This window comes from Grampus griseus (assembly GCF_964374135.1).
Source record: "Grampus griseus genome assembly, chromosome: 9".
NCBI lineage: Eukaryota > Metazoa > Chordata > Mammalia > Artiodactyla > Delphinidae > Grampus > Grampus griseus.
This window is the reverse complement of record NC_139003.1, coordinates 91387700-91411248: the sequence shown is the minus strand read 5'-3', so window position 1 is coordinate 91411248 and position 23549 is coordinate 91387700. Positions and strand designations below refer to the sequence as shown.

Here is a 23549-nt window from a genome sequence, read left to right as displayed (position 1 = left end):
GACACCACTGTCTCCAACCAGCCCTTCATGGATTCTGCCTTAATATAAAGAATACACTAAATCATGATAGATCTTAAAACAATCCTGTTTTGTTGCATTAGTAAGTAGTAATGGAAAAACAGAGCCCTGAAATGTCATTCATTCTGAAATGTCTTTTTTTTTTTTTTAATGCAGAGTAGATGTAGACATTTTCCTAAACTAGGACCTCATACCAGGAAATGTGTCCTCTTTTTTACATGATATCATTACTAATGGGTATTAATGGAGATGAATTTCTAAGTGGTAGAATATTCAATGGTAAGAAAAGCAGCCATTATTTTAGAACTCTTAATTAGTGACTCAAAGGGTGCAACTATAATTGCAATTTTGTTTTCCATAAGAAGATTTCCGTTGATATGAAATCATTTTAATAAAATGAGAAGAATTATTTAATTGCAGCTGTATCTGAATGGTGATAACTTGCTTAACTGTGCCTCTGGAAATCTTGAAAGCACTATTTTTATATAATACCACATCTTTTCTTCGTTTGTAATTTAGTCAGTTGATGTCATTTCTACCTAAATTATTACCTATTTTCAATTAGTAAAGTGGTAGGATTTAGTATTTAACAAATAAGCATTTTGTTATAGTATCTGGAATTGAGAAGGAAATATCTGCTTCTTCACATCTGTCCTTATTTTCTTGAAGAACACATTAGATATCCTATTATGTTCTTAATTAAAGAACAGGAAGTTTTCTATGTTATTAATGCAAGCTCTTGAGGACAGAAATCAGGATGTAGAGGAGGAAAGATTTGGGTAGAATTGTTTTCTAGTTTCTCTGATCTGTATCTTACAGCTCATTCATATAAACCAAAGCCTTGATGTGGATTTGGTTACCTTTAGGAGGGATACTGTGTGATGCTCCTTGTCAGTGAGCCTTGGCAGCCCCTTTGGCGTCTCAAATGGGGAGAATACCTCGTTCACCCCCATTTCTTAGATGATGCTCTCACTTGGGTGCCTATGGCAGACAAGCCCATAAAAGGCTCCATGTGATTCCCATGAAACAGTCTGTAGCATCTTTGATTGCTCTTCATCCAAGTTGCTGTATGCGTAGCATTTCAACGATGGAATGCGATTTAGTAAAAAACCACAAGTCCATCTCTACCAAAGAGTCTGTGCAACCTCAGGAGTGCTGGCATCCAAAACCTCCTGTTAACAGGCCTGTATGTCTTCCTGAATGTGAAACTGTCACCTCTTTGATCAGTAGGTCATGTGTGGCCCACCCTGTTCAATAGCATCTGCACATTCCAACCCTCCCGTCTCTCCCCCCTCCCCCCTGCCCACTCCCTACATTCATAGGTAGCACTGGGGAAGCTTCTCCAGAACCTTCTGTGCCTGGCTACACGCAGCACGTGCTCATCTCTGAACACGTGGTTGTGGGAAGTTCTCTATGCATGTGCTTCGTGAGAATATTGATCACATCACTTTACCAAAGATTATTTTCAAGTGCCTAGATAAGAATATTCAGTTCAGGTTCAGCAGGTGAGAAAACAAGTCTTCGTGGCAGAGCAGGCACCGTTTGGATTCCCATCGTATGGCTCTGTCCAGGGCACTCTGACCACCTATGCGATCCCACCCAGGACAAAGCTTAAGAAATGTTAGCCTTTTTAATATTTATGTTATTAACTACTTGGTGTTTTTTTGATTATCCTCAGTCTCATTTTGGTGTGAAAGTAAAATTTTGAAAACAGTTAAATAAGGAGCAGGCGTTGAAGATCAGCCCAGTCAAGTAACACTAAGTGATTTACGAGGAGGATGGAGAGGAGGAAGAAGAAAAATTCAGTCCCCCCTCAGTTTATGTGTTATGGGTTTTATTTCTATTCTGATACCTTTATTTATACATGGGAAAAGTCATACCCACAGAAATTAAAATGAATTATCCAAGTTCAGTGTAATTGCAGATATGACCCAGATTTCCTAACTTCCCATTCAATAGTGTTTCCAGTATGCTACACTGACTTCCCCTGCTTTGGAAAAGATGGTCATTTTATCATAAAAGTTAACTAAACCTGAAGCTAATATCACAGAACTGTAGAGAAGAACTGAATCAAGAAACTCTTAGAAAAAGTGGTGGGTTCAAATAAGAGTTTACTCTCAAATGAATCTGTAAGTGCCGTGTATGATTCCTGGAAGAATCTTTTCCTGGCACTAATATTGTATCAGTTGGCTTTGCTGCATAACAAACCATCCCAAAACTTAGTTGCTTAAAACAACAGTCATTTATTATAAATATTACAACAGCTAGTCATTAGAATCATACTGTAGCAATATTTGTACTTCTACCATTGAGCCTTCTATAAGATCTTTGAGGTCCATTGTAATTAAATCTATATACCTCTTAGGTGATGCAATAGAAGAAACAGAACTTCTATGTTTTAATGACTATCTTTTAAAAGGAAAGAGAAATTTCTTATTTTCTCTGACCTTTATTTCACTGAAGAATTAATGGAGTTTCATCATAATGTAATGTGTATTTACACTTTTTTTCTTTTAAGCCTAGATATAATGTTTATTAAATGTTTAAAAAGGAGTAATAGTTTCATAATTACAAATAGCATTTCTTGGGACCATCATGCCACTGTAATGCCCTAATTGTGAAAGATTGAAATTTATGTTTAAATTATTTTTAAAAGTATTTTTGTCACTAGTAATATTTTTAAATTATTTTAAATATTTAATTTTTTAATATCTAAAAGTATTGTTATTGATAATCGTTTACATTCGGTTTTATGGATTTCAATGTGTCTTCATGGAATTTAACTCTGTCATTTTTAAACTAACTAGATAGTGTCACTCTTCACCATTCATGCTGCTGTTATTGTCGAGTTTGCTTTTTATTTGTAATAGAAATTTTCAAGTGTAAGTTCCCAGATATTCTTTTGGGCTACTGATTATTGTCCAGAAAGTATGTTTATCTCTGCCCCCTTTTTGTTAGATTTCTAAAATGAGTCCCTCCTGCGTTCGTAGTCGACGTGTCCTTTCCTTTGTGCTGCTTTTTGCTGCTAACGGTGAATCTTCTGTCCCTTTTGTTTGCAGTGTCTCAGTTCGAAACTGAATTCTACATCAGTGGACTCGCACCCCTCTGTGATCAGCTTGTTGTACTTTCCTATGTAAAGGAGGTTTCCGAAAAAACGGTAATTTTTTTTTCACCCCAAATACAATAGGGTGGGTTCATTTGTAGCATTTTTACCCAGATGAAGTTGCCCATGAAAGGACTCGGCTCCAGTCTGAGAAGAACTTCCTGACCTATAAAACAACGTCAGCAGAGATTACCCTGCAGGCTTAATGTACTTACGTTTCAGAAGCTCCACTCATTGGTTGCCTTTGTTCCTTTTGCCAAGCAAAGGGGAGTCTTTTTTTTTTTTTTTTGCCTTCCCTTTTTTCCATCTCTCTTGGTATTTTAGCCGAACGGAACGAAGGATTCCACTTGCCAAAAGGCCAAGAAACTAAACTGACACTGTGCATTAGCAGAAATGACAGCAATGAAGTTGATGTGTAGCATCAGCAGGGGTCCCTGTGGTCAGAGTGAATTACAGAGAGGGTGGTCCATTATTTCCTGTGGTCCAGATATATTTGTTTACTTCCCAGTGGCCCAGTGATTCTGAGTAGCTTGATTCTTGCTTTGAAATTAGATTGTTGCTAAGTCTCGGTTATCACTGCAAATGATGGTATGAAATGTACGGCTCATAGGAAGCAGCAGAGAATCTGCATTTCATTATACATGATTTTGGAATGAAGCCCGTTATAGGGTCCAGTGGAGGGGCCTGCATACTGAGTCTTTCTTTGAAGCCTAGGTCGGCCCCATTCCCAGTTTGTCTTTATTGTCAGAGTCCAGAGTTCCTGTCAGGAAGGGGCCAGGGGCGGCTTCAAGGCATAAACAAGGAGAGTTTATTGTAAAGGATTTTCTTTGGGATGCTGTGGTATAAAAGAAATGCAATTGATCGTCTAGCCCTTTACAGTGAGTAGGTTCTCCTTGTCTGTATCCTCTCTCTCTCTCTCTTTTTTTTTCTTTTCCTTTTCAAATAGCAAGGAATAAAATGGGGAGAAAAACCCTGGGAGTCCCGGTTTTGAAGTGGTAGCTGCTCTCCAACATTTCTCTGAGCGAGCTCTTGCATCAGGAAGCCATCGCTATAGTAACCTGGAGCTCTGGGTGCCCATGTTGCTAGGCAATGGGATGCAGTAGACTTAAGTGAACACTCAAACCTGCTAAAATCAATAGGGCTGGCTTCTCGCCCTGTGCAGGACATCAGTTTATTATTATTTTATTTATTTATTTTTTTTGAAAATAAAGAAAAGCATTGGCTCCGGAGGGAGTAAATACAGTGCTTTTTGATGAGGAATGTGGGGAGCATTCAGGATGTGATTGAAAGACATAAGAAAAGAGGCAGTAAAATGACAAAGGGAAGGCCTAATAAACGGTTGACCAAAAAAAGAAAGAAGGGAAGGAAACCTTTGTTAATAAGAGAGAGTATTGGAAAGGAGTAAAAACCAAGAAAAGCCAACCTCAAAGAGCAAATTAGAAAATGGAGTTTTTTCAGAGGAAGAAGTGAGGGTCTTGGAGGTGCTTTAGAAATGTGTGTGTCAGTGTATATAACTCTTCATTTTCTCTAACACCAAAGGACACCTGAAATCCTTAAATACAGAAAGAACTGATCAAATTAAGGCAGAAGGAATAAAGAAGCAAGCTTGGGGCCCACCACGCCCCCCTTTTCTTTTTCACATCAAAAAGTTTAACTGCAACAGTAAACAGAATTCGTTTTTATATCTATTGTAATGTTATCGCAGCATATTTTCCTCATTACACCTTTTACATATGTGCCTGTTCCCGCACAGTTGCAGTGACAGTTACAAGCTCTTCTGTGTGGCCGTAATTTTAGGAGCATTGTTCCATTCTCTCTGCATATGGCTGTGCAGTCTCCCATCATCTTTCTGGTGGTTGTGAACTGTTTCATCTGGTTGATATAACCTAATTTATGAAGCTGTTCCCTTAATATTTTGTTTTTCTTCCATTCATTAATAAAGCACGTGTGTTAAGAATGGTGCTCAGCATGGAGTATCAGTGATCAACAAGACCAAATCCCTGCTCCTAGGCAGTTCACGCATAAGCAGGGCTGTTACACCAGTGAACAAAAGTTGTAAAATAATGATAAGATGGATTTCTCATCCATCACCTTGCTGATGGATTCCTTACACATATGAAGGAGCTATTTATGTGGTCTAGCAAGGTGATTTTCTTTTAACATTATTTGGTTCAATTTTTTTTTTCTATTTTGCTCTTCTAATTTTGATATTTTTTGTCATTGTTATAGCTGTTAATTTTTTAAATAGTCAAAATTTTCAGGTTTTTCCTTTTTGTTGTTTTAAAAGCAAGATATTTGTCATTTCTCCACAGATGTGATAAATTATCCTGTATATTCACTGAGGTTTTTTCCTCTAATAGTGGATCTTTCATAATTGCTTTTTATTTTGGACTCCTTTAAATATATGAGATGCAAAGCTGACGTAATCGCTTCTCAATTAACCTAACAAAATTGATCAAAGGAATCTTCGAGGCTTACTGTTTTACTGGGGAACCTTGGAGAGTTGGGAGTAGTTCTGGATTTCTTTCATTCTGTTCCTTTCATCTGAGTTCTCTGTACCAGTGCCACCCTGCTTTAGGTCTTACTGCTTTAGGTCTCGCTGCTTTGGAAAATAGTCAAGTGTATCTTTCGTGCCTCTGTGCTGAATATTCAAAGAGCTTGAGTTTTATAGTAAAACAAACTTGATTTTAAATCCATAGTCCCAGTTTTTCCACAAATCCCAGTCTCACTGTTTACTTATATAACTTTGACCTCAGTAAACTTTTCAATCCTCAGTTCCTTCATCTGGAAAATTAAGAAGAACAATACTTACTGAAGGGTGATTTAAGGACTCAGCGAGAACAATCTGTGGACAGTCACCTACTAGGCTAGTGAAATTGTCATAGGCCCTCAATAAAGCATCTTTTCTCCCTCTATCTTGATCTAGAATGGCAGTGTCCCAAACTGTAGTCATTAAGCTATGTGCCTATCCAAGTTGAAATTAATGAAAATGAAATAAAATTTAAAACTCAGTTTCTCAGGCACAGTCATCCCATTTCAGGTGTTTGATGGCCACTCGTGACTCAGGTCTACCACGCTGGGCAGTACAGGCACAGAACATCTGCATCATCTCAGCAAGTTTTGCTGTAGACGTAACTCTTAGTCTCTGGCTTCTCAGCATCCCCAGTGAAAGGACTAGTAGTGGCAGTGGTCTGGATCATGGAGCAGTTTATAATGTAATTTTCACTCTGTCTCATATTTGTGAAGAAGATGTAACAGAGTTATCTAAGGATGTGGTAGCCGTCCCTTGGAGTTGAAAGGGCTGCAGTGGTGGACCGCTGACATAGTACAGTGGTACCTGTCCTGTGTATCTCATCCAAGAGGTCAAAATAAACCACTGCTATGAGGCTGTCCACGGCAGGTGGTGAGAAAGGCTTACACCTGCCGAATTTACAAAACCAAAGCACTTAATTATGGCTACCTAGAATTAATTTGTATCATTTTTTTAAAAATATGCTGTGACACTTGGTCACTTAGTATCCATGTGATTTTGCACAAGGCACTACTTTTCCTTTTTGTTTTTCTTAATTAATTAATTTATTTTTGGCTGCACTGGGTCTTCGTTGCTGCGTGCGGGCTTTTCTCTAGTTGCGGCGAGTGGGGGCTACTCTTCATTGGTGTGTGGGCTTCTCATTGCGGTGGCTTCTCTTGTTGCAGAGCACAGGCTTCGGTAGTTGTGGCACGCGGGCTCAGTAGTTGTGGCTCGTGGCCTCTAGAACACAGGCTCAGTAGTTGTAGCGCACGGGCTTAGTCGCTCCGTGGCATGTGGGATCTTCCCGGACCAGGGACCGAACCCGTGTCCCCTGCGGTGACAGGCGGATTCTTAACCACTGCGCCACCAGGGAAGTCCCTAATTTGTATCATTTCTAGAAATGTAATTCAAATGAGACTTTCTTTTTCCCCTTAGGAAAGAGAATACTGCGCCAGACCCAGACTGGATATCATCCAGCCACTTTCCGAGACTTGTGAAGAGATCTCTTCTGATGCTCTGACTGTGAGAGGCTTTCAGGAAAATGAATGTAGAGATTATCACTTAGGTGAGAGACATCAAGGATCTGACTCACGTTATTTCTTATATTTATGTTTTTTCCCCCCCACTTGAGTAGCACAACCAGGAATTTAAGGTGCTGAAAGGCTCTTAGAGCCTATCTGGGCAGGCCTTTTATGTTGAAAATGAAGGCGTCAAGGCCCAGAGATGCTGTAGAACTTGCTTGAGCTCCCACAGCAGAAGGGAGGGGTAGAGATGAGGCCAGGACCAAGGCGAGGAGGCTTTGTGGCCTTTGTCCTTGTATTTGGTCTCCTGTCCTAACTATTTCATGTGACACCTGACTCACACTGATGCCAGGCAGCATGGTTCTCTAGTTGGCGTATCGCTCCCAACGTTATATCCCTAGAAGGTGTACTCTGGGTTGCCGGAGAAATTGTCTTTCTTTGACCGAATGCTCAGAGCTTGAGAGAGCGCCTGGTCCATACTGGGCTTTCACTGAGTATTTGTTGAGTGGATGCATGAATGCACTTAGTCAATGCTTGGAAATAAAGGGAGAACCATTGCTTTGTAGTCATACCAGGGGCCTCTGTGTTTTGGTGTCATCATATCCTTGAAACATACGTGGATGAAAAAATAGAACAGCTTTGGCTGTTGAGAAATTCTTTCCTGCTTTAAAAACAGTAGACATGTTTTGAGAATATTTTCAGTTCTCATTTCGGTCAATGAAGAAATATCCTGTATCTGTTAGAGCTTTCTTAGCTGGAGCCCTTGATCAGCTGAGAAGTGGGAGTGGGTATCCTGGACTTAGCAGAAAGCAGATGTGATGCACAAGTGAAAGCATCCAGTTGAGGTAATTTTTGCTCAGAGCAAACTCTGCTGCACATTTAGAAACCCTTCAGAACAGGTTTTGTAATTGAATTCTTCAGGAAACCCTTACCATCGGCATTGCGCACAACACGCTGAAATGATAGATGATGCCTCCAGGGCCTGGGGCATCTGTCATTTATGCTTTAGATGGCCTTGACCTTGAAGAGGAGGAAACATTTATCGCCAACTGTGGGGTGTAATTGTTCTGTAAAAATAGAACTGGGCTGTAAATGGTCATCAATAAAGTTTATATACAGTAGATAAATTATATACAATAGACATGGAGAATTTTGAGCGCTATCTTTCAGCTGAGGTCAGAACGTTAATATAGGAAACAGAATTTTTAAGCCTACCTTATTTTTTTCAAGTTTTTTTGGTACTTCCTCCCTCCTTCCCTCCCTTCCTTCCTGCTTCCCTTCCTTCTTTTTTCATTCAAATCATTTTACGTGTGAATATTTTTTAAAGCACTGGAATAGACTCTATCATTCTCTACCTGTCTCTCACCCCTACCTTCAAACACAGCCAAACACATTTATTCCAAATGTAAGAGAGTTTTCTGTTCGCTTGTAAGTTGGGTAGCCTCACCCTGTCCCCCCGCACCAAACCACTGCCAAGGTTTCTACTGTTGAGTCACCCAAGTTGTTGCTCTCTTATCTCTAGAATACTCGGAAGGGGAGTCACTCTTCTACATTGTGAGTCCAAGAGATGTTGTCGTAGCCAAGGAACGAGACCAAGATGACCACATCGACTGGCTCCTTGAAAAGAAGAAACATGAAGTAGTCTTGCTTTTACTTAAAAGTATTGACACGTCGGTAACAGAGAGGGGCTAAAAGGGTTTTGTAATAAATCTTTCACGCAGGTGAATTAGAATGTTCTAAGCTAGTGATATTAGGAGGCCAATAACTTTCCGATACTCTTTTCGCAAGTTACGGGGAATAAAGACTACAAGGAGGTTGACTGGCCTTACTGTTCAGTGGAAGAGGCATTGGTGATGGAGGGAGGGGTAGGTTCGATCCAGCCTACTGATAAGTTAATTTGGTGGTTTTTCAAGAAAAATAAAATAAAGCTAGTATTTCAGAATCATCCATTTGGATATTTTAGTGAAATCATTTATTTTGTGCTTATATCATGTGTAAAAAGTAAAGCTATCAAACTGTACTCAGGAGGGTTTGAGCTACCTGTTCAGATGGAATGATGTTGTCCACGTCATTGAGTCTCGGTTCAGACTAATTTGAGTAGATAATGCCCCATCATGACTTTTTTTAAAAAAGGAAAACATTTTAAAGTTTTAATAGCTGCAAAGGTATTATTCTGTTGGTTTAGTTAGAGAAACTCTCTGGATAGTCTTTTATGCTAATCAGCCAAAAACAAACAAAAAATAGTCCACTTACTTGGTTAAGTTTGTAACCACCTGAAAGGATTTGGAAAAAAAGTTTTTAATTTATAAACTCTTTGGAGTCCAGGTATTGATACCAAGTTCATACCCCAGTTATTACCATTATTGCTTTAGATCCAGCAGCTTCTTAAAGAAATAATTTTGTGTTTCAAACATTTGTGTTCAAGGAATCATTGTAAACTTACCAAAATACAAATAAAATCAGAGATTTTCAAAATCTTAGTGTAGTTGTACCTAAATGTATGCATACAGGTTACTTTTTATGCTTCATAAAGGAAAAGTGCCCCTTGATTAATATATGTCATACAGATTTAGAATGACAGATTTTTTTGTTTGAACATAAGAGATTTTGTTGTATTTTGAGTTGCATCTGAAATGTGATTCCAGGGTCCTAATGTGGAAATGAATTCAAATGGAAATAAGAGAAGTCTTTATTTTGGTTGACTGCTTTTGTTTGAGTTTGAATTCAGTGAGGTTCACTCAACCATAACATTAAAAATTCCTGTGCTTGAAGCAAAAGCCATGGGAAAATGGAGCTTATTTATGTAGCCCAGGACTTTAAAACATAATAAATATAGTGTTTATAACCGCAATGTCTCTCTCTCCCACTCTCTCCCCTTTTCCCTTCTTCCTCTTCGACCGCTTTTATCATGCTTATGTAAATACAGGAAGCTCTGATGGCAGCTGAAATTAGCCAAAAGAACATTAAAAGACATAAGATTCTGGTAAGTATGTAATTTTACTATTTGAAACATAACTTTACCTTTCAATAAGTTATAATGAGGCTGGAAGTAATTTGAAAAGAACGGATTCTTGCTACCTTTTGAGAAGTTATTTCAAACGAATTCCCTAACCTGTGAGGTCAAAATAGTTCATTTTATTGAATCAGCTTCTGCTTGTAAACAAGAAACTTGAACAACTGCTAGGAGGTAGTTTTAGGTAATTTGGAAACTGGATTTATAAATACACTTTAAATACAAAGCTTTCCAGTTATGCGTGGGGAAGTTTCTTTAAATCACAGGTAAAACCACATTATCATGAAATTTATCAAAAGAGTAGTTTCAGGGCTTCCCTGGTGGCGCAGTGGTTGAGAGTCCGCCTGCCAATGCAGGGGACGTGGGTTCGTGCCCCAGTCCGGGAAGATCCCACATGCTGCGGAGCGGCTAGGCCCGTGAGCCATGGCCGCTGGGCCTGCGCGTCCAGAGCCTGTGCTCCGCAACGGGAGAGGCCACAACAGTGAGAGGCCCGCGTACCGCAAAAAAAAAAAAAAAAAAAAAAAGAGTAGTTTCATAAAACTAGACTGCTTCAGTGTCTCTATAAGAACAGGCTCAATTTATTTTGTTATGGTGACTAATCTAGGACATCAAATATATTTTTATTACATTTTGGACTTGGGAAAAATATTGTGAGTGAAAGCCCATTTCTTTGCTAACTGTGAAAATGAATGTGCAGATGGAAAGCAGAAAAGAAATGTTATCCTCTGAGTGTGAAGGGTCCTTAGAGATCATCTAGCCCAAGACCCTAGTTTACAGTTGAAAACTGGAAACTTAGTTATTTATGGCTATTTGGATTCCAGTGCAAAGTCCTTCTGCCTACACTTTCCCCACCTTAAACTTCTCTTTAAAGCTTGCCAAAAAAGCCTAATTCCCAAAGAGTACACAAGCAAAATAGTTCAGGAACTAAAAGGGAGAGAGAGAATGAGAGCATCTTATGTTGTTTTATTCATTCAAAATTGTAGAGAATAAGCAAGGATTACCTAGAAATGGAGTATTCCAGCCAGTGGAAGAGTATAGTTGAAGTAAGCAGGTCAAAAGTAAGATAAGCTTAGCTTAGTCAGTTGTACATTGCATTTGGTAATATGAAAGTGACAAGTGCATTTTCTGTATATATTATTTATTCTCAACATGCTTGGTGGAGTGAAAGTGAAAAGGAGATGATGAAGTTGAGTTGAACATAGACTAAGGCTAGCCTCGAAGTGGTAAAGAGTCAAGACAATGGCTGGGGACTGTGACATCATGGGGAGGTTTTGGGTGATGGTGGGTATTTCGTGCAAGACATTTAACGTGCTTATGCTTAGGGAAAAGAGAAAATCAGGTTGAGGTTAAAGGAGCACAGAGCACAGGATGAGTTGGGAGGGAGCATGGACATGGGGAGAAACGTTAGAGAAATTGACTCTTCAAAAGAGGCATCTCTTCTCTGAAACTGTAGATACTGTGATATGTGATCTATTTTCAGAGAAATAAAGTTAAGCACCTTTTCTTCACTCTGTAGTTCCAACAGATTTGAAATACGATTTCCTACACAGTAGTCATTAAAGTGAAAGTTTAATAAACTAAGAACTTTGGGTATTTCCCTTCACTCTTGAAATGGGCATGCCCTTTACATTAATCACGCCTGGACATTTTTCTCCTAGGGTAAGGCAGGCAGAGAGAAAAATGGGCTCCTGCCATTTCTGCTATCCAGGAAGAAGCTCTGCAAAAAATTGTTTGTGCATAAAGCAGAACTTAAAATCCAAGTTTTGTTATATATATTGAGTTCAAGCTTCTCATGCAAATGCTTTTAGGTGGAACTAATCTTTCATAAGAGTCATGAGGCGATCAAGCAAGAGGTCCCCCGTCTCTGGTGACACAGGCCATCTCAAATCCTTTCAGGACTAAGGTGGAATAAGTGAATGAGCACGAATCCTGTGAAGCCAGTCAGTGCATTGCTTTGAGCTCCAGTCTCCTCATCTGTAAACTCGTGGGTTCGAATGACCTGGTTTTCTGAGCTCATTTTCACTTCGATGTTAACTTTAAATATTTCCCTTTCAAATGATCTGTCATTTCATTTTTCCTACAGCATTCCCTCAGACTTGGTATAGAAGAGACAGGTAGCTCACATTTTAGGGATGAAAGCACAAGAAAAATTTTATATCCAGTGACAACATGAAACTGTTGGATCATGTTTGTCTTATCAGAGATTTCTTTGTAGGAAATTTCTTAGAAGAGGGCAGGCTAGGAGCCTTTAAAGTAGTCACGTTTTTTAAAATTGTAAACTCTAAACTTTGTGAGAATACAAGTATATTTAAATATGCTCAAGAAAGAAATGAGCATAATTACATAAAGCAAACGAAGATGTGTGAACGGGTTCCAGTCAGCGGGCCCACTCAGGAACGGAGACCCAACTTTCCACGTGTTCCAGTTAAGTATGAAATTCTTTCATTTCATTTCCCCTAGGACATCGGCTTGGCATATATAAACCACCTGGTGGAGAAAGGAGAGTACGACATAGCGGCACGGTAATCAAGATGTTTTCACAATTATTTGTGAATATAAATAGAATTGAGCCATGTTAGCAATACGAATAAGTCATTCTCTACAGTCGACAGACTGTTTTTTTTACATCTTTCTAACAGGGGTTATTTTTGAATAGTAATGCTTTTAACCACAGAATGGATTGATAACATGTTGTTTACCCACCTACTGTCTCATTTGCACTAAACGAAAAATGGTTTTCTCGTTATTTAATGAGAAGAGTGTCAGAAATCACGAAGAGTCTGATACTTTACCCTTCTTATAAGCTGACAAGTTTGCCTGCAAGTTTCATGAGTGCTGGCAAAAGACCTGATACTCCGGGGTCAGAGACACAGGACCGTCTACCTCAGCAGTAGTCGTGGCCAGAGTACCAGCACCTTCTCCAGATCCCACAGCATGAGGCAGAGAGGCCCAGGTGACTCGGCCCAGGCAGCAGGTTGCGTTACAGGAGAGGGACCCTGGGCTTAGGGTGTCTGATTCTTTTATAATGGGCTTTTATAAAGCCTGCCTGCCCTTGGCTCCAGAGGAAGATGTTATTTTTATTTTACTGGGCAGTAAACAAACCTGCCCTGTGCTCCAGAGGGAGACACAGTGTGTGTCCTCTCACCTCCAGGGCTGTTCACGCTACAAGCATCCTAGGAGAGACAGGACAAAAGGGAAAAGAGAGAAAAAGAGACAGGTTTTTGCAGGACAAAAACCTAAATGGTTTATAGTGGTCGTGTGGGTCTGTGTGGGCAGTTCCCCCTCGAGCTGCGCAGTGCCCTGTGCAGGACTGCGTGGCTGCCCGGAAACAGTCTTCAGGGCCGCTTTTTGTCCCCTGATTTAGGGAAATGTGTTTCTTTCATGTGTAAGTCAAAGTTTTATTCATACATGAACATTTTTCTGAATTATATACTGAAGTAGGATTCTAATTTTGTAAAGTCTGATTTTGTAGTCCACTATTTAAAGCCATTGAAAAAGTGGTTTCATTGACACTTTTGGGTACGATGATATTTCTTCAAGGCAAGAAGGGTCCCCAGACCAGCAGCACTCATCTGGATAAGTAGGAAACTCAGAACAGAAAAATCAGTGGGAAAACCCCTAATCAAAGTCTTCTGAAAGGGATTCATCTTTATTTATAAGTATTTTGTATTTTCATGATTTCCATCAACTTTGTATATGCAGTCAAGTGAGTACCAGTAATACCTTTATGTTCATTGGCACTTGAAATGGAAATTTGTCAAAGTTCTGGGATGAGAGATTTATCTAAACCACTAGGGGAAATGTCTACTTATTCTGTCTCTGTTTGTTTTCTTTATTTATACTTTCTTTTCCCTGGGATGTTTTTACTGCCAGCAAATGCCAGAAAATTCTTGGGAAAAATGCAGCACTCTGGGAATATGAAGTTTATAAATTTAAAGAAATCGGACAGCTTAAGGTAAGCATAGCTTTATTTTTAACTCTTTAATTTTTGTATGTAGTATATTAATATTGAGATGGAAATAAAATTTATAGTAATCAGTTCTTTATTGGGAAGCGAGTACTATTTCAGCTAGAAAGAAAAACTTTTAGAAATTAGTCACCAAATAGAAATCTCGCTTATATTTTATGTGCATAAAATATATACACATGTATTACATATATGGTATGTTCACTTTCTTATCTCCCTCCAATTCCCTCTGTGTTCAGATGGAAGTTTTCATGTTCTTTTTAATGAATGTGGAAAACAGGTATAGTCTCATCACTGTAGATTATAATAAACATAAGGCTTTTTTCACATGTACTGAAGAATTAGTGCATTTTCCAACATCTTACCTGCTGGAAAACAAATGGAAAATTTTGACCAGGTAGCTCGAACAAATAATTTTGATATTTCGTTTTTTTTATCTTTCATTTTAGTTTACAATATCTAAACTAATCAATAAAGTATTCCTATGTCTGGAGATCTGTTTAAAGCATTTTAAAAAAACTTTTCAGTATTTGTGAGCCTCTTCAGTGTTCCCTTAGAATTATGAACATGCTTTTAAAAATCCCAGTTATTCACCTGGCCAGCCTCTTGCCTTGTCCTCTGCTTGCCCCATAAATGTAGCTCTTCTCCAGGAGACCCTCAAGGACACTTCTCGTCACGTTTATTGGATTGACCTTGGGGGATCTTCTCCAGTCCTGTGGCCGTGTTTACCACGATGGCTCCATCCCCCAGACCTCTCGTTTGAATTCCTTATCTATGCTGGAAGCGTGTGATGGACATTTTTCCTTGTGTGTACATGCTGCTGAGAATGATTACTCAGATTAATGTGAATCCATTTCCCTCCCAAGTTTGGTCCTTCTCCTTTCAATCTGTGTGTACCACATCACAATATACTCATTTCTTCATGCTTAATAGCTCAAAGCCACTGTCTTTTTTTTTTTTTAAACATCTTTATTGGAGTATAATTGCTTTGCAGTGTTGTATTAGTTGCTGCTGTATAACAAAGTGAATCAGCTATACGTATACATATATCCCCATATCCCCTCCCTCTTGCGTCTCCCTCCCACCCTCCCTATCCCACCCCTCTAGATGGTCACAAAGCACTGGGCTGATCTCCCTGTGCTATGCAGCTAAAGCCATTGTCTTGATGAGAACATCTAACTCACCTCCTTATTCTGTTTTATCTCCAGTTCTTGTCAGTTTCACTTTGTCAGTACCAGTTGGGCCTCTCCTCCCTCTCTGGTACCACTGCCTTAACTCCCGCCTGAACTATTGCAAGGGCCTTCCGGCAGATCTATAGACAACCCTAACCCACAGTTAGCCGTTTAAAAATGAAATGTGCTCCTCTCATTTCCTTCCTGCTCAGAGCATAAAATCTGAATCCCTTTCATGACCCCACGTCACCTTCCTCTTCAGCCTCATCTCCCTCCCGTGACCCCCACTCACATGTCTGAGCCATGCTGACCTCCCTGCATGCAGAGTGTGCATTCATGGTTCCATGCCTTTGCCCATGCTGTTCCCTCTACCAGGGTGCCCTTCCCCCTCTCTCTTGGCCTGACAGGCCCCTGGCATCTGTCACTTCTGCTTCAGTCTCCAAGATCCACCTCGCCACAGCATCTTGTTTGCCCCTCTCTCAAGACACTTAGCACGCAATATTGCAACTGGCTGTTTAGATATCTGCATATCTTCCCTCTGAAGCTGTGAGCTCCTGGGGACAGTGCCTGGAGCTCTGGGTCCCCAGGACAGAGCATGGCGATTGGTGGGTAGTGCACTGCAGAACCATTTACAGTGTTTGGAAATTCAACACTTAACACAGTGCTGAAGTAGCTAAAAACACAAGGTTTATTTTCCCTTAATTTCAAACGATGATTATGGGTTTTTAAAGGTTGATGTATTATTCCATTTTAAGGAAGAAAAAAAAAAAGATGAATAGATGACCTATAACTCCTTGATTACTTAAGAAGTTGACTTTTATCATCATTCTCCCTAATATTCCTTAGATTTTCATTAATTCATCAGGAAGAACAGAGAGATGTTTAACTTAATCGAGGCAGTGTCTTTTATTCATTCATTCATACATGTAGACACCTTATCTGTACTTTTTAAAATGTATTGTAACATGTTATAAGAAGGTAGAGCTTATTTGAATCTTTTCTCTTCGTAATATTTTTCCAAAGTACTCTGTTGCCTTAAGTTTTTAAAGTAAATGTATATTTTTATATGTGCTGCCTCTTTGGAGTAGTTTTATTTTGCTACTTTTTAAAGATTTTTTTTTTTTTGCCTTTTCCTTCCTTAGGCTATTAGTCCTTATTTGCCAAGAGGGGATCCAGTTCTGAAACCACTCATCTATGAAATGATCTTGCATGAATTTTTGGAAAGTGATTATGAGGTATGACATTCCAACATGGTCAGATTGTTCTCAGTGAAAAATGTTATGAAATCTAGAAAAATGGTACACTGGAGCAGCTGGCCTAAAGGCAGCAGATTTGCAGTTTCTCTGTGGTAGATGAAACTGAGATACATACACTCTGATGACCACTGATGGGTTTTTTTTTTTTTTTGCGGTACGCGGGCCTCTCACTGTTGCGGCCTCTCCTGTTGCGGAGCACAGGCTCCGGACGCGCAGGCTCAGCGGCCATGGCTCATGGGCCCAGCCGCTCCGCGGCACGTGGGATCTTCCTGGACCGGGGCACGAAGCCGTGTCCCCTGCGTTGGCAGGTGGACTCTCAACCACTGCGCCACCAGGGAAGCCCACCACTGATGTTTATGTGGACCTTGTTACAGAAAATGTCGAATCCATGGACATTTTGAATATTTCCTTAAAGCTACCTCCTCGATAGAGCTAAAGGGAAAGGACCAAGTGCCATTTGGGGGAATTCATAAATAGAATAGCATCTGCTAATGATGCTTCTACTACCCTTAAAGAATTCAGAACTTTCTAAAACTTGAGTCTCAGAACTAAGTTTGCCAAAGGAGGATTGCAGAGAAATTGGGACGCAGGTAGGGGGAAGGGGACTGGAAATGATCAGTTTTGCTTATTGTTTAAGGAGAAAGGTGGTACTTAAACTGCTTATCTACTGTACACGCTGTACTTTTACATGCATGTTGCGATATTATACTCCCAGCAACACTATCATAGTGATATCCAATTTTACAGAGGAACTAAAAAGGCCATCCATAATAGGTATGGCTGGGTTTGACTTTAAATTTGGTGTTTGCATGCACCCAAAATGGATGATAATTTTTTAAGTTTGTCCCTTTAAAATGCATTTATTCAGAAAGTCTCTGTTCCATGTGCCTCCTGTATTCCAGGAATGTGCTGGGCGCTAAGCATGCAGATGTGAATGAAATGATGCGCGTTTAGCAATAGCTCTAGTCTGAGTCACACCCAAGCACATAAACCAGCAGTTCTCAACAGAGGTGGATTCCCCCACCCCCATCCCCGTCCCGCAGGGGACATCTGGCAATGTCTGGAGACATTTGTGATTGTCACAACTGGGGAATTGGCACTACAGGCATTTAGTGGGTGGTGGCCAGCAAGGATGCTGCGAGACATCCTACAGCACACAGGACAGCCCCGCTATGACAAAGAAGTATCTGTCCTCAAGTGTCAACAGGACTGAGTCTGAGGACCCCTGATATAAACAGAGAAATTATTACGTTACATGCTGGGTGCTCTAATAAAGCTAGCCACGAAACGTGGTGGGAAGACTCAGCGTTCACCCGCTTCTGACTAGAGGAAAAGACGGTATTTCTCGTGGGCAGGTTCTAGACAAGGCTGGTAAGCTCTTTATCAGAGCTGGTGCTGAGACGATCCATCAATCAGGAGATATCGGACCACTGACTGCTGTTCTCCAGTTTCTGCCCAAACTTCAAAGTCTTTCATAAAAGTGGCAGCATCTTGGGCTCCTTATAAAGTTCGGGGACCTAACCCAGTGATCAGTTTTCATTTTTGGTACCTCACTGTATGTTGCAGGTTGTCACTGCCTTTGTACATTCTGATGTTATGTTTTGAAAATAAGGAAGACTTTATTTACAGCTTTTCTCCTTCCCACAAGAATGCGGAGTGGCTTGCGGAAAGGTTAATAGATAGAATGGAAATTCCCTAGCAGTCCAGTGGTTAGGACTCCGCACTTCCACTGCAGAGGGCCTGGGTTTGATCCCTGGTCGGAGAACTAAGATCCTGCATGCTACACGGTGCAGCCTTAAAAAAAAAAAACCACCAAAAAGAAAGGTTAATAGATAGAAAGAGACAATCAGAGAGGGAATGAGAAAAAGAACTCCTGTGTTTTGAATGCCTACTGAGATACTTTTTAAACAAATAACCGATTCAATTTAAGGAGGAGTAATAATGCAAACACTATATTTTAACTCTGAGATGGTTTTTAGAGCTTAAGATCTAAAGGGACCTTTAAGATGGTGCACTTTTATCCTGATAACTCGCACACTTGGTCAGTTACTGTCGGCCACGTGTTCCTGGATACGTCAGATTCAAGCATCCTGTTGCCTGTGTGACCTATGTAGTTCCTTTACTGTTCCAAGCCTGTATTCTCATCATAGGAAGGGACTACGTGCTTTCGGATGAATTAAACTTGAACAACGTATTTCTTTAATAACTGTACAAACTAGAAGGCAGCATCTCTTCATGCTCTCTTATCACCATGTGCTCTGGTACCATAATCCAGTCTTCCCTACCAGCATGGGTCTGTTCCTTTCCAGGTCTGTACGGAAGAGTCTTTGGTAATAGTTTCTGCCATTTGTGCTAGGTGCCAACTGCCAAAGTCTGGGAGCTTGGTTTCTATTCATTTCCTATTCAGTCCAATTCAGCACATCTTTATTTAGAACCTACCATGGTCAACAATTGGGCTGAGTACTTATTTGGATCCAAGAGAAATAAAAACACAGTCCCAGGCTTCAGTGGGCTTACAGACTGACTGGGGAGACTGTGTGAATAAGCTTTAAGCAACTAGAAAATAAGTAAGACAGGCAGAGCAAGGTGTTTTAAGAGATCTAATGAGAGGCCATTATTGGCCTTAGTTATCGGAAAAGGTTTCTTCTGTGAAGACTTACAATGGACTTCTCTTTCTCTCCAGTATGTTCTGAGTACACAGAGTGGCTGTCATAAATTTTCCATCTTTGTACATCTTCCCAAAAGAAAGAAAATTAGGAGTGTTCTGTGAAAATGATGGAAAGAGTATGAGCTTTATTTTGAAATACCGAAGCTTAGTATACTTGTCCTGTTTTTAAAGTAATGTAATTTAACCATAAAAAAGCAATTTTATTATTTGTATGACTCTGTTACAATTCATGATTCAACCCTCATTTTTTCAAGAAACTGTTTTAAATCCTGTATCGTTAAAGGTGTCTTGTTAATTCATATCTGGAAAACTTTTGACTGAGACTGAAAGAAATAAGCATGACTCAAGCTTGTAGATGTTTTTTCCTGAATATTTTAGGGTGTCTGCCTGGTCAGTACTATTAAGAAGTTTATAAATAATCTGGTTTGTTATAAGCTCTTATAAATAATTCGCATTTTAGCTTCCATCATTCTCCGTTTCATGTTTAATTTTGAATTGTCACATAATTAATCAGATAGCAGTGTTCTGTAGCAACATTTTTGATCACATATAATGTGGATGAAAATTTTGTGCTGCTAAATATAGCACTAAACGTCAGATTAAAAATAAAAATACATGAACGGTATTTTCTTGGAGGTACTGGTTCTTCATAACTTCTTTGTACGGGGTTTCTACTGAAATGCATACAGCTTTGCCTTTTAATTTACAGCCTAGCAGAATTATTTTAAATAGTGAAGTTTTGCTTCATAATATTAATGACAAATGTATAAGCATGTTAAAAATGGGACAATTTCTATGGCATTTCATTTAATGAATAGTCTTTAATCTTACAGAAAGACCCGAATGAACTTTCTGACCAGCCCGATATGATGGGCACCAGGGGGTTCTCTGATTTTGCCACTGGATGTAATAGCTCCCTGATTACTCTGTCCTCTAATTAATGATAAAGGCCCCAGGGGTGATTTCATCATTATTTTTTAGCACATTTATTCAAAGGTACACAAAACCAGTTAAGCAGAGAAAAGCCTAACGTGAAATGTGATCAATGTTTATTTCAGTTTACATTGGAGTCCTCAGGTTTTTATCGCACAACATGACCTGTCATTTTGTCTTATTTTGTATTAGAAGCTGGCAGTACTGCAAGGCCGTTGCCCGAATCATGGAAAAGGGGAAAAGGAGCCAGGCTTTCTTCTTTTCCTGAACAGTATTACCACTGGTTTCAGGTCTACTGAGAGCTGCCAGTATTGGGGTGGAAATCTTTTCAGGACTTTTATCTTATAAATTGTAGAGTCTTAAGAAAACAGAAACTTGATCCAACATATTTTGATTCAGAGAACATTTCAGTGTTCTGGTTTAGTAGTTTCATGAAATGTATCCTCTTTACTTCGTGACTCTCCTCCCCAAATCTCTCAAGTCAAACTACAATCATGTTCATATGAAGGAAGGCTGCAGTTTGAATGGAAAATGTGCAGCCTCTTCTGGTCTTTTGCCATCCTTGCTAGGAGTTTCTTTGGCAGAAAACAACTATAGTCCTGATTATTTCTGTGATTTTCTTCTTAGCAAATCCTGGTAGTTTATAGAAGCAAATTCCACCACACAATTTTCATTTCTAAATATCATTTAAACCAATTCAAAGTAGTTCATTAAAGCATTTGTTATTTAATATAAATAATATGATTTTTTTCAATAATGTGAAGATTTTTACTTCTATTTGCTACCTTTGAAAACATCTACAGTTTTGTTTTTTTTTTTTCCTAAAAGTTTTCAAGGAACAGTAAGTAAATAGCTCCCCAATACTTTGAGTCACAGGGGCTAAAGTTGAGAATCAGGACGGCACGGCTGCCCAGAACACTGGCCAAGAATCAGCCCTGGAGGGAAACAAGATCCCATCAGGGGGTCTGGAGTTTTCTATCAGAACCACAAACTTTGAGATCGAGAGAGAGTCAGGGTAAGAGCAGGGGACAGACTTGAACCAGTGTCCTAAATCCCCAAACAAAACTAGGTTTTGAGGCAGGAGTGGAAGGAAGATAGAGATGATAACTTGTTGAAGGTGGGATGCTGGCTGATTCCACTGTGGAGGCAAAGCCACTGTGTGCTCAGTACTGGCTGTGCAGCTGACTTGGACAGTATCTGTAAGATGCTAAAGATGTTCTCCAAGTGTTACCGCTAGTCCAGAATGAGGAGAGAACAAGTCAGACCTAAATTCTGCCTCTGCAGTGGCACTTGATGGAAGAACCTGGGGGCCTTGCTTCCTTGTGCATTTCATCCAATCACAAGAGAAGGGATGGCGAATGGGGATGCGTATGCGGACATTGTGTGCCTCCCTCACCACCCGTGAAAACTGATGATATGTTCATGGACCAATGTTTTAACCCTAATGTGATCTTATCTGTTCTCCATGAATAGTTTTAGGAATTGTATGAACTCTTTGGATTGTTTTTCTGTTGAAAGAGTGTCCTTCCTCTGTTCTCCCCCTTGGTTAGGGTTTTGCCACACTGATCCGAGAATGGCCGGGAGATCTGTACAACAATTCAGTAATAGTTCAAGCAGTTCGGGATCATCTGAAGAAAGACAGTCAGAACAGAACCTTACTTAAAACCCTGGCAGAATTGTGAGTATATTTTAGCGCTTCTTTTTTCCAAATCGATCTACATGAAAAGTCTTTCCTACTTTAGATCTGTCAAACTGAATTGGGAGGATGCAGATCTATACTATTTTCCTATATTCACTCTTAGTAAAAATCTTTCGTAAGCCTCCGGTCAACAACGGGAACATAAGGTAAGGAAATTGTGTGAAACTTACAATTGTAATGTCATCTGCTTCCCAGAGGAGAGGAACCCTAACCAGAATCACTTGGTAGAGGCAGTGGTTCAGGTAGGGAACGGTGCCAGGTCTTAGACTCCTCAAGCAAATCAGTTTCCCAGTGAGGCGCTGGATTCTGTCATCCTTGGATCTGCAAGTCAGTAAATTTCTCAAACCACAGACTCTTTTACCTATAAGATCAGAGGTGACAATTCCTTATGGGATGGTGTTCATGAGAATCTTGCATGATACCACTACACCAGTGGTGCAAGGGATGGTTTTTCTGGTTTTTTTTTTTGCGGTACGTGGGCCTCTCACTGTTGTGGCCTCTCCCGTTTGCGGAGCACAGGCTCCGGATGCGCAGGCTCAGCGGCCATGGCTCACGGGCCCAGCCGCTCCACGGCATGTGGGATCCTCCCGGACCGGGGCACGAACCCGTGTCCCCTGCGTCGGCAGGCGGACTCTCAACCACTGCGCCACCAGGGAAGCCCCAAGGGATGGTTTTAATGAAGTTTCATCATCAAGAGCTAAGTGCAGTGCCTGGCACTGAATTAGGGCTTAGAAAACCGAAGCCTGGTTAATGCTTTTCATATTCATTGGGTGCTTTCGGTGACCGGGCTTTTGCCATGTGCCTATGACGCAGAGGTAGATAAGATATACCCGTGCCCTCTAGGAACTTTGGTTTAGTGAAACAAGCAGCACACTGCAGTTAATCTCAGAGAGACCATCCCGCTTCAGCCCCTCAACACTCCCCCCGCCTCAGACAACCCGCTGCAGCATCCTCTTACATCTTTTGCCCAAGACCAAGAAAGGTACACCAAAATGGCCTAGAATTTCAGGGCTGCTTAAGACTTTGCACAGAAGGGGACACGTGTGTGGCCTTCTGAGTTGGAACACTAAGGATTTTCTTCTGGAAACTGTTCTAGTTTTCCTTGGATTCTGTAGTACTAACATGGTACTAGTAATACTAATAATTCTGTAGTGCTAAGAATGGATTCCCAGTGCAGTTTCGGTTCTGTTGGCAGTTAGGAGCTGGCTTAGGGAATTAAGCAATGTGAAAAACACTGTTTCAACAGAAAAACACATTTAAAGTTTATACAACCTTCTTACGGAGAAGCTTTTGGAATATCACCCCTTTGTCAGCTAAACACTGCTTGTAAGAATTTTAACTGATTTTTCTGTTACTAGCATAAGAATTTCCTTCATGTGGGGTCGTAATTTCTTTGCTATATGGATTTCTCTAAAAATTTTTGAGAGTTTACTTTTTTAAGAAAAATTTTATTAGTTGAATATTGTAAATATTCTAAATTTTTGGTGAGATGGGAAGCAAGGTTCTGACAAAGAAGTACTTATTGGTCACATATAGTTAAATCCCAAGGAAAACTTTTCTAAATAAAGTTAGCTTTTCTCTCTAAAGAAGTTTTTCAGTTTTCATTAATTTACAACACGATTTACATGTGTGTATCTGTGTGTCTTATTAGATGTGTTGGTGAACATTAATGTAAAAACTTTTGTCTC

At 40.0% G+C, this 23549-nt stretch overlaps 1 protein-coding gene across 1 annotated transcript in view; it reads left to right on the top strand.

Moving 5' to 3' along the window:
* The window catches only part of VPS41 (VPS41 subunit of HOPS complex), a 188684-nt gene that overhangs the window by 136261 nt on the left and 28874 nt on the right, over positions 1 to 23549 (top strand). Inside the window, exons 11-18 of the mRNA XM_082661461.1 lie at positions 3078 to 3175; positions 7068 to 7197; positions 8676 to 8791; positions 10080 to 10136; positions 12627 to 12688; positions 14040 to 14121; positions 16448 to 16540; positions 21713 to 21840. Coding sequence (XP_082517587.1) covers positions 3078 to 3175; positions 7068 to 7197; positions 8676 to 8791; positions 10080 to 10136; positions 12627 to 12688; positions 14040 to 14121; positions 16448 to 16540; positions 21713 to 21840 — 766 coding nt within the window. The remainder of the gene's footprint in view (positions 1 to 3077; positions 3176 to 7067; positions 7198 to 8675; positions 8792 to 10079; positions 10137 to 12626; positions 12689 to 14039; positions 14122 to 16447; positions 16541 to 21712; positions 21841 to 23549) is intronic.